The sequence below is a fragment of the Haliaeetus leucocephalus genome, unplaced genomic scaffold (assembly GCF_000737465.1).
Source record: "Haliaeetus leucocephalus isolate CR32 unplaced genomic scaffold, Haliaeetus_leucocephalus-4.0 Scaffold598, whole genome shotgun sequence".
Lineage (NCBI taxonomy): Eukaryota > Metazoa > Chordata > Aves > Accipitriformes > Accipitridae > Haliaeetus > Haliaeetus leucocephalus.
Genome location: NW_010973034.1, coordinates 5044003 through 5056217, shown reverse-complemented (window position 1 = coordinate 5056217; position 12215 = coordinate 5044003). Strand labels below are relative to the sequence as shown.

General features: G+C 37.1%; 1 protein-coding gene across 1 annotated transcript in view; it reads right to left on the bottom strand.

Annotated features, from left to right (window-relative positions):
* EDIL3 (EGF-like repeats and discoidin I-like domains 3) overlaps positions 1 to 12215 on the bottom strand; it is a 302894-nt gene that overhangs the window by 144879 nt on the left and 145800 nt on the right. The window contains exon 6 of the mRNA XM_010578088.1: positions 10514 to 10543. Coding sequence (XP_010576390.1) covers positions 10514 to 10543 — 30 coding nt within the window. The remainder of the gene's footprint in view (positions 1 to 10513; positions 10544 to 12215) is intronic.

The following is a 12215-nucleotide window of genomic DNA, read 5'->3' as shown; positions in this document are numbered from 1 at the left end:
CATTCCAATCCTTTTATTATTATTGTCATTTTATTATTGTTATTATTATCATTATTCGTTTCGCCCTTTCTGTTTCATTAAACCGTTCTTATCTCAACCTATGAGTTTTACTTTTTTTTTTCCAATTCTCTCCCCCATCCCACTGGGTGGGGGAAGTGAGGGAGCGGCTGCATGGTGCTTAGTTGCTGGCTGGGGTTAAACCATGACACACCCCACCCAGTGGGATTTAGGAGACAATTGGGGAAAAAAATAGTAAAATACATGGGTTGAGATAAACACAGCTTAATAGGACAGAAAAGGAAGAAAATAACGATAATGGTAATAATAATAAAATGGTAATAAAATGGTAATGGTAATAAAATAAAAATAATAATAATAATAATAAAATAATTAGAATGTACAAAACAAGTGATGCACAATGCAATTACTCACCACTTGCTGACTGATGCCCAGTCAGTTCCTTAGCAGCGGCCCCTGGCCAGCTTTCCCCCCAGTTTATACAATGGGTGTGACGTCACATGGTATGGAATACCCCGTTGGCCAGTGTGGGTCAGCTGCCCTGGCTGTGTCCCCTCCCAACTCCTTGTGCCCCTCCAGCCTTCTTGCTGGCTGGGCATGAGAAGCTGAAGAATCCTGGACTTAGTCTAAACACTACTTAGCAACAACTGAAAACATCAGTGTGTTATCAACATTCTTCTCATACTAAACCCAAACCATGGCACTATACCAGCTACTAGGAAGAAAATTAACTTTACCCCAGCCGAAACCAGAACACCAACACAGTTCATCCCACTGCAGCCTTTCCTTTTGTATGCATGTATTCAGACCCACTCACTCTGTGCCCATGTGCAACTCATTAATCTCATTTCTTTGCATGTCAAGTCCCTTCTCCCTCTGCAATTTCTCATTCCATCTCTTCCCAGATGAAAACTGGTCCATTCTAACAGGAGAGCATTTTGTCATCTGTTCTCTGCCATGGTTAGCCTTTTGCCATATTTTCTCCTGTGCTTCAGCTGCACTTCTTGGAAGTATAGAGAACTCAAGGAGCAACAGAGGACACTGAGATTTCTGGAGCAGTAAGAATGACAGTTTGTTCTTCTTCACCTTGTTTGTTCTTGCTCCATCTTCAGAGGATGAAGCAATCAATAGCAAATAATAATCTTTGACTGTTTTATTCACATGACCCTGTCTTAACTGCTAGTTCTGGTCTTTGTCCAAGCAAGGTCTAGACACCTGCAAAGCCTCTTCTTGGGGAATACTGCTTCCCAGATAGAAAAGCAGCTATGTAAAGCTATGCCATCGATACAGACCTGGTACCAAAAGACAGTGCTGACATTGTTGGAGCATGAGACACAAAAGTGGTGTTTCCCTTCCAGCATGACATCTCCATCTGTTCTGCTCACGGCTCGCCTTGGTACAGAGATGCATTGGTAGCTGATATGGCAGACTTGATATCACCCACCTTCAGACAGAAGTATGCACCACTGGTTTCCCTATAACAGACTTCTGAGCTCTGTTAGGTTAGGAGCTGTCTCTACTAATTGAGCGTGAGCTAAGCCCACCTCCTTGGCTGACTCTGTGGACTTTTCCATGGCAGTAATAAAAGCAACCCCTGACACCGCACTGTGAAATTACATGTCCCAGCTCCAAAGTGTCGGAACAGAAAGGTTTCTCAGTAGAACAGCTTTGAGAATCAAAATGGGCAGCAGAACACTTTTTTTCCTTAACCTCATTATGAGAAATAGTGAAACGATTTGAGCCGAGTTCAGCCTGAGGCAGACACCTGGCATGGCAAACTTCTGTCTCAAAGTTCAGGTGAGAAAATGATAAGCAACCAAAAGAAAATGTTCATGACATAAAGCAATAGCTAGGTTAAGGCACACTGTATGATCTTCCACTTGTATTTGTAGGCTGGGATGAATGTTGTATACTCATCACAAATATCACTCTCTAAAACTTTGCAGATTATGGAAAAATGCCCATGTATGAGTTTCTCAGAGACTTGCCAGCACTGCAGGCTAATCTCAACCTCCTAGCACCCTTTTTGTCTAATCCTGAAAAGGAGTGAGCAATTTTGCCGAACTGAGTTATTTTTATGATATATGGACAAACATTCACTAAGGGATAGGCTGAAAATACTAATTAATTTCCATTCCTGACCTAAGCAAGATTTCCAGCTTTTAAATGTGACAGCCTACTGTAATAGCCTTCAGTGCCACCTGGCATCTAGAGCTATTTTTACTGCATAAGCCTTATTTCCATCAGAATAGGGTTCAATATGACCTTTATATAATGTTCTGACTTAGTCTATATTTTGCTTGGAATAGATGGAAAAGTAATTAACAAGTTAGCTTCAGGCACTGAAAAATAAAATATGCACTTTCAAGAAGAAAAAGAAAAGGAATTGTTACAAATGTGTAAACCAAGTTAAGCAAGAGAGTAAATCTCTGTTACAGACCCTGGGGGAATGGCAAATCCTTTCCCTTACAATAATACAGAAAGATGCTTTTCCTCTTCGAAATGCGTGAAACAGAATAGCTTTGCAAACTACAGCAAAATTACTGTGCACCGAAAGACAGCCTGAGAGCATGCTGTCGCAAAACTACACTTTGGACACTGCTGTACAGCAGGCAGTAAATTGAACCCCTTGAGACAAAACCAGAAGAATCTTTGAGGTTTTGAGGGTGAGAGAGTAAGCAGATTAAATAACTCATGAACTTTTTGGAAAGTTTCCTTTCAATAAGCTAGGGACATCTGTTTGTTTTGGTTTTTTCTTTTTTGATAATCATCAAAGGAGTTACAATTTCAATTTCTTGCAATCAACAGGCCATCAAGGCATCATTTTCAGGAAGAAGAGATACCCTTTGTGAAATCCAATTTCATACCCCCAATCAGTTAAGTATTTTTAAGGCAAACATGTAATATAGTCAGTGTGTAAGGATAATTGCTATGTAAATATTAATCTCAGATGTTTTTAATTTGAACTCAAACTGTAGTTCTCTGAGAATCAATGACATGTTGCCAACTTTAACCAACTGGATCTCTTCTGCTCTTTGATGAACAGTGCAGCACCAAATGGGAAATGTATTTGCTGACATGAAGAAAGGAAAGACAATGAAAAATTGATTACAATATTCCTCTATTCAAGCAAAAGCCCTATCTAATATTTGAATCATAGAGTCACAGAATGGTTTGGGTTGGAAGGGACCTTTAAGATCATGTAGTTCCATCCCCCCTGCCATGGGCAGGGACACCTTCCACTGGACCAGGTTGCTCCAAGCCCTGTCCAACCTGGCCTTGAACACTGCCAGGGATGGGGCATCCACAACTTCTCTGGGCAATGTGTGCCAGTGCCTCACCATGCTCATTGTAAAAAATTTCCTCCTTATGTCCAATCTAAAACTACCCGCTTTCTAAACTATGTAATACCAAACTTTTCTAAACTATCTAATATAAATCTAAAATGGTGCTGAGTAGAAAGTTCCTACCTTCTGCCATAAACAGTTACGAAAAATCAAAATCATAAAAATTAGATACTATGAAATTACCTCAAAATAAAAATAAACCAGGCCAAGGGAAAAGCTGGGATTTTAATAATTTTATGTCTAGTGTTTTAAATCTATGAAAAATGATAATTCAGTGGATTTCTAATGCAAGGATATTTAGAACAAGAAAAAGCACTTATCTTTTGCCAAAAATGTGGCTCACATTTTTACAACATTTTTACAATACAAATTCCATTCTGTTTTTTTAAACTTACCATGTCCCATGAACAATTTTATTTCTGAGAAACTAATAATTTCACCAGAGATTCATAAAAAATTCTACTTATAGCTAATACAAGATTGCATACTAGTTTTATATCTACACATTAGTAACGTTTAGCACTTATGCCTGGCAAATGCACATTAAATATGTTGCTTTATTGTCTCTATCCTGTCAATTTCCAGAGGTCTGTAAGGGGAAACCCAATCCAGGACATAGGCATCTTTTTATGGGAGCAAGTACATAATTTCCATTCTGTCATAAGTTATGAGCTAGAAAGTAGATGCTGGCTTTGCTTTGCCATTTCAGCATGCTACTCCCACGAACAGAGTCAGTGTGTGAGCACTCGGACATTACATCAAGGAAGGGCTTGTGGGTCTAAAACCTCCATGAGAAACTGCCCCTTTCACAGTAAGGCTCTCAGTGAGTCCAAGGACAATCCCTGGGAGGTAGTGGAGCTCAGGGAAGCCACATTGTTTCTTCCTAATATGCTAGTAATCTAAATCAAATTTCCCTAAATGTTAATGTGAATAAAAGAGAGATACTAAAGAACAAGTAGAAAAGAAAACAGAACTCCAATATTACTACAGAAGTCTAGAGGATGTCTAATAGGAAAATTAATAGGGTCTCTCTTAAGAAGTATCTAGGCTATGTCCAGTAAGTCAGGTTTGAAATATCTGTTGGTTAAAATAATTTATAACTACTTTTAATTTTTCAACTTTTTGATTTTTTTTTCCCCAAACACAGTGACTGATCCATAGTTTCTTATTCTGCGAATAGGTTCCAAGGCAAACACTAAGGCAATATACTGTGATGCCCTGATTTAAAAGGCTTCTTAAAAACAAGAAATCCAGGGGAGAAACAAAGCACCAGTTTTAATAGCCAGAGAAACCTGGAGTTTTCCTAAAAGAAACAAAACGCGTAACTTGAAAGCAATTTAGATTTCAGTTATTGCTTAGCAACATGCTCATAGAGTAAGGTTAATGGGCAAGTGTTAAGATTTTCAGATGTCTATTTTTTATGACTTTTTGATAACTCTTAAGCGCTATCTCTAGTACAACTTTCTTCCTGGAACTGCTGCTACTGTGCTTTTCCATTCTAATCCTTTCCTTTCTTTTTTCTAAATTAAAAGTTCATTCCAGAGATCTTCCAACAGAAGCCCCCTTCTCCACTTTATATGGCATTTTCAACTTTTTTTCTTTCTCAAAAGTTATTTTTTTCAACTTTTTTTACTTCTTTAGGAAAAAAAATGCTAAAATAAATTTTAGAGAAGCTGAAATTCTAAATAAGGAAGGGAACAGATTTGATACCACATGGAATTGTAGAAAAATAATGTTACTTTCCATGGGAAAAAATAGACTGCTTGTAGTAGTCGCACATGGATATACAATGCAGCTGTGTGCACATGTGCATACTGTGCCACGAGGCTGTTGTAGGGATTACTTTTTACTAATGTCTTTTAAGAAGAAATTTCTGTCATATATTGAGTCTCCTATCTCTTGAAAACCTAAATTTCATTAAAACATTATTAAACTCAAACTGTAAAAGAGCTTTTATTGTAATGAAATTCTAAATACATTTGCATTTTGTATATAGATGTAATATGAAAACACAAATGCCAGTTACCTAAAACACGAGGCTTAAAAAAAAAACAAAACCAGTGATAAAAGCAAGGAATGACTTCAGTTAAGTGATGATCTCAAAGGGCATTTATTTATTATTTCAGTCAAAGTCAGACTGTAAAGGCAAGTGAACAAAATGCTGCATGTAATGCTGTACTCTGTCTTACTGTTTCTTGGAAGAGTTACTCTTTGATCTTTAGAAATGATTCCAGACTCTTGAGGAGGGGACTGGGGGGGGGCGGAATACATAAAACCATGGGGAAACATTTTTCAGATGCAAAGCTTCAAACAGCAGGACACCCAACAGAAGTTGATACATTAGGCTTAAAAACAACTTCAACAAAGCAACCTTCTCCTAGTTCAACAAACAGCTTCAAAAGACTCATGCCACATGGTTAGATGGGAAATGAAACAAATCTCCAAAAGAACTGTCCTAAGATTCTCCTAGGTTGCCTTCACAGGATGCATACACTTCTGGTAAAACTATTTAATTGATCTGAAACTCAAAGTAAATGAACAGATATGCAGAAGTGGCTCAGAAGAGAGTGTTTAGATGTCTACGACAACATAAAATCACAGGTATTTAACTGGAATGGAAAAAGAGATCTAGAGCAATGCTTATCCAGAAAAAGGACTAAGTAAAACCTTGTTGAAACTGTGAGGATCATTTGAAAAACTCCTTGGTTTAGCTTTGGTTAAAAGGCATGCAAGAAATAAGTATGCTTTGTCTTCGATGAAATAGGCTTCATGAGTAACAATTACAGTTCATTAGACTGAAGCATTGTGAAACTGAAGGAACCTCTGTGAAATACTATTTCTATTGAGATAGCCACAGGGCATTTATTAATTAAGGATTACTAATCTTCAACCTAGTGGTTGCAACAATCAGGGTAAAATTTTAGTAACGTAACTTCTACAAGATTAGTCACAGAGGGCATTGTCACAGAAGCTACACTCTATCCCAAAGAGCAGAGTATAGGAAATAGCATTGGTTTATCCCTTTGATTGACTAGAAGAAGAAATTCTAGTTTTGATCACGATCACAGGTCAATTAAAAGTTTATAACGTTCATAAAATGTTCAGCTATAGTTTATAAACTCTGTAAAATTAATGTATTAGCTGCAATTTATCCTACCGCATATTCTTTAATAAGTAAAGGTATTGTTTGGAAAAATACTACGTTGTCCTCCAATTAATCTTCTCATCTTTCCTCCCCTGCAACTCTTACACTAAATGTAGTCTCTTGTCTCAGAATGTTTAGAAGACAATCATAAGGCACTTCTAATGATTTTGAATGCTAAGTGATGACTTGCAGCTGGAAGTGTGTGCACACCTCCTCCCCCACACTACTGGATCAGCACTAGAATCAGGAGGTTAATTACATTTCACTAAGATAAAAGTCACAAACTGGAGGAAACTTGCTGCTTTTTTTGGAAAAAAGCAAAATCTGGTAGTTGATAAACTTGCTTTCTGCCTGTACAAGGCACATCCCACTGAAATTACTGTGAAAGGCTCTGGGTGACTGAATGAGGCTTTGGATGCAGTTTCTATTTATTTTTCAGCACCCCTGCATCTTTCAAACCGGTTGACTGCCTTCCTACTCTGAGGAAGAGGTAGCTCTTTTAAGCAGAACACACAGCTTTGTAAATGTCAATACAATCTGAGAAATAAATTGTATTAAAACAATCCCATAAGAATGCACTAATCTGTTACTTTCAAAACAATATCTGGTCATATCTTAAAGCAAAATCAATAGAAACTATAAATTATAGAGCATCTGAAAAGCTAGTATTGCTTATTAAATTTTAAGATATAAATAATGTTAGGTAAAGAACAATTGCACTTTATTAATAGATCTTCCTTTGGAAGATAGAGCAAGTAATATCTTTATAATGAAGGTTTAAAAATAACTTCATTTTCACATGCATGCCCTTCATCTCTAAATTTAAAACTTTTTTCCTGCTCTTACTGCAACAGTCTGGTTTTGATTTTGACTCTCCTAGTAGCAAGATAGTGCTCTTTATTGCTAAAATTTATATTGCACTTCTAGGTTGTACTTTCACTGCACCTAATTTAAGCTCCAATCTATCAAACACATGCTTAAACACATGCTCACAAAGACAACAGGTCTACTATTCAAATACTAACCATGTATTTCACTGCTTTGCTGAGAAAGATCCAAAACAAGCTATGTACAGCTGTGCAAAAAGTTATTGTTTCATCTTATGGAATTTCTGAAAAACAGTATCTATACTTAAATATAGCTTATTTTGATCATAGTCACATTTCATGCAAGTGTAGAGTTGGGTTATAATCTATTAATAACTAGCAGAAGAGTTTAGGATCCAAAGTTTGCTCCTCAAGGCAGAGACTAGAATTGTTTTCCCAAAGGTGGAAATTTTAATTTGAATGGGAAAAAAATAACATTCTGTGTCTGGAGAATTTTAGTCAAATTAATTTCTGCAAAAAGCTTCAGATTAATCATTTTTTTTTCCCAAGAAAATAATTGTTTCAAAAATAATTCCCAAATAATCTAATCATTTGAAGTATCAATGTCCTAGAACCTGATTAAATAACAGAAAGTGTTACTGTTACATTAATTCACTTATTTTTGCAGGTATTTAGTCATGTTCCCTTGTAACATAATTTCTAAGTAGTTGAGATTTATTTGCACAAATGTTTACAAGTATGTGTTTTGTCTCATATTGTAGATCTACCATGTACCATTTATGCCAGAGGCATTTGTTCATCTGTCCAAATCAAAGAACAAAAACATTCTGGTGCTGTATGTTTGTGTACTTCTAGCTGTTGATTTGCCTGTGTGGGAATATCTATCTGCATTGCTATATCAGTGCAACTCCCACATGTATACTTTTACTGCAATAGCATCCTCTCATGGAATAACTACCATGAAAAGGTCACCAGTCTTTCCATTAGGAGTTTTCATACAGAAAGTTACACTGGTATAGCTATTACTGCATAAATAATTGTGGCACATTTTTAGATGCCAATAAACCCTGAAACACTAAGAACTATAACAATAAAAATGATGGGTAAAAATTAGGTGCAGCTCATTCAACCAACCATAAGTAAGTAAATTATTTGAGTTTTAAACATATCTGATCAAGTCTTGGGGCAAAATATTTGAAAATATACTGGTGTAAAAGATGTTATTGATAATGGGTGAATTCAAGGAGATTATGAACATTTAGGAATATTCTGTGATGGAGCAATGCTCAAAAGACATTCACTGTAAATTATTGGCTGAGCTTTGTTGAACACAAAATTATGTGGAGAAATAAACAAAGCAGTGATACTAGGGCAGAGTAAAACAAAGCAATCAGAAGTGATAAAAAAATCCATTTAAACGAATACAAAAGCAAACAAACAGTGTCATCTGGCACTCCAAAAGGCAAGGGCTCCTGAGGAACCTAATATAGAATCTGTAGGCTTTTGTGAGACTACTGAAATTTCAGCTGGTAAGTCTAACAGAGACCTGTAATGGAGCCCATGTGGCTGTCTTATAAATTCCACTTCCATCCTTTTACCGATTTTCAGCTGATGTATCTGGTTAGCTTGGCCAGCTCACAGTTACAGGCTTTCACAAAAATGGCAGTGATGATCAAAATGCAAAGAGGAAGGCCGTATCTTCATAAGACGCTCCACTCATCTCAACAGGAATGATGGTTTTACAATTCACAACCGTAATAAGATTGTCTTGAAGCATATTCATATATGCCTCTAAACTCTATCTCTACAAAATGTGTATACTTATACCAATTCCATAAAGGGAAAAAAGGGTGCTTTTTTTTTTCTTTCCCATGTAAAAAAATCTCCTTTTTAACTGACACGTCTACTGAACACCTGCAATAGGTTTCTATTAAGATTTTTCCATGAAAATTTCAAGACTGACAGATCTCTCAAGCAACAGATAGTTGAAGGCTGATGCTTAATAATAATATATAATCCTCAGGGGTGTATTAATACTCTACAGTTCTTTCCAAAACTCTTCCTTTCTCTGTTTTGCAGTGTTTTTTCCTCATCTCAGTAATGCTTTCTGTCCATTCTACTACTATATTCATGTTAAAATCTCCCTTTTGCTTCTTCCTCTATTCAGTGCTAGTCTTAACTATTCTTCCTCTCTCACATTCTACTCTTGGCTTTCTTCTCTGTCCTTTCATTTATTATTCTCCACTGTAACCTAATTACTTATATTGCTCCCAAGTTGTAGGTTAGTGTTGTAAACAGTGTTCAATCCTTCCTTGCCATCTTCCTTTCTTCATTCACTTTACTTACCTTTTCTCCTTTGGTCCTCTGGAGACCTTTACTTCTTTTAACAACCCACTATAAAGTGACTCCCTATTCATTTGATGGCTTAGCTCACTGAGTTTATACAACTCAATGCCATTTCAAGTATGTTAAGCTGTTTAGTGGCATTGGTATGTTGTCTTCTTTTTCTTTAAATACTCCCAAGCTAATAGATTGCCAATTAATTAGAAATAGTTAATCTTCGCAACAGAATAAACACTACATGCTTGTGTCTCTTGGGGAGTTCCTAAACTAATTTTTACGACTGTGTCGTTAACCATTCTCACTACTTAGCAGCCCGTCAATGTAAATAAAAGTTCGTTGAGCAGATATCCAGGCCATAGTTTGTAGAACGTTTTCTTTGAGCAGGATGCTTCTGCACCTGCTGTCCTTCCTTTTCCTTCATTGCTTGTTCCTGGGCTGCACCGTCTTTAAGGATGCCAGTGTTGGGGGTCATGCTAATGATTGAGCTTCACCAGCATAAACACAGATAAAAAACTTGCACAAACACTGATTTTTTTGACCTGGTTTGTTGTGTGAAGTCTGATGTGCCAGCTTAACCAAGGAAGAAGCAAAAAGGAAGGAACACGTGGCAGAGAAGATTTTGAACTACTACTGGAGGACTATATCTCCTACTGCCTCCAAATTGAGGGAAAAAAAGACAAAAGGAATGGGAGCAGACAGAAAAGAACCCAACACTGATATGGCTATTTAGCATGCGTTATATAGAAAATAAACCTGGTTAAAATGGTTTTTAAAAAAGGTAGCTCTCAATGAATGGTCACCATGATGCAGATGTAATCATAAATTATTCATACCTGCTGAAGTTGGTTCTTCTTCAACTGAGGCTGTGCAAAAAGGCAGCAGGGGCCGGGGGGAGGCAGAGACAGGGAAGAGGAAGGGAAGAGAAGAGAAGGCAGAGAGAGAAAAATACAGATTAAGAAATCCGTATAGTTCTAATTGTTTTATTATTTACATTTCCTTACTATATGAGCAACAAGACATCATGAAGAACTTTATTCTTAATAGTTCGATCAACTTCAGTAATATGTTTCATCTTAGTGGAGAACTAAGCTAATATGAGTTAAGATCTCAGCTTACATTTGTAACATCACACTCTTAACCTTTCCCTCTAATTTATCTGGTAGGGTAGGCCTAATATTGCAACAGCAATGTTCAACAGAAGAGTTGCAGTCAACTTCCCTGCAGTCAAATTCACTGCAGAGCTAGCTGTTGCAGTACTAAAAAGGAGCTGTTCTTAAGGCAAAGCCTTCTAAATAATCAACTGCAGGACCCATTTATTTGGTCAGAACAGTTAATGAAGGCTTTGTCTCATGACACAGCTAAGACAGCTGCTGCTTAGCAAGCAGTTAATGAGAGGCACTGTCCGCACCTTTTTCCCATCTCTCCGTCTTCCACCCCTTCCGTTCCATTCAGTTTCTTCTCAACTTGGTGCTGGCAGTAATGAATTAATGATCCTGAAATTAAGTAGTTAGGGAGCAAAAATAGCAGTTTGGGGTTGGGTTTTTTTTGGGGGGGGAGGGGGGCAGTTGCCTGTTGGACTCTCCATTCCAGATGTTTATTGTCTGAGGTAAGTGATAAAAATCCCTATCTTCATACTAGAACCTTTCCTTTTTGGCAATAGATAACCATTAAATTGCCTTAAGTTACCATCAGAAAGCACCTTTGACTGTAGACTATCTATTACCCTTACATTCAAAAGAAAGAAACAGACATATTCACAGTAAAATTGTATTTTAAAAGTACATCAGTGACCTAGTTCTTTCTTTCCCCGCAGTCAGTATGTTTTATATACACATGCATCATAAAAATGGTCTTCTCACAGTCTTGCAAAGTTTTCAATGACAGAAAAAGCAGCAATCAAGTGTTTCTCACTTGTATACTCTAAAAGCACCTAGAAGTCTGAGAAGACTCTCCATAAATGCAATATAGAGACCCTCTTAAGATACTAAATACAGGTATCCATACTTTTTTTTTTCTCTTTTAAGAAGTCTCTTCTACCAGTTGAAATGGAAGCTACTTCTGTTGGATTTCTTGTGGAATCAGTTCCATACAAACAGTGCTCCTACAGCCATGGCAAACACCGATCCACCGTGACGGCTTCAGAGCTTGCACTTGGCATACATAAAGATTTCAAACATTTTCTCAAAGATCAGTGCCGTGCTTGGTAAATTGACTTATTTGCCTTCAATATCACTCCATGTATTATGCTGGGAGAAATTAGGAAAGGAGCAGGAAGATCTTTCCTCCTTTTAGTGAAACTTCATCAGACACAGCAGAGACCTCATCAACAGCCACCAACTGCATTTAAGACCAACTATAAACTTCGGTTAATACAGTACAATATTGTATATGCAACTGTATGTAACAATTAACGTTGGACACATCAGTTATTTCTCATTGCGGAGTAGCATGGTGTCCTTTTGGGGGCTGTCAAATCCAATCAATAGAAAATAATCAATTACTGTCTGAAGCACCAGCCAACCATCTTGTCTCTAA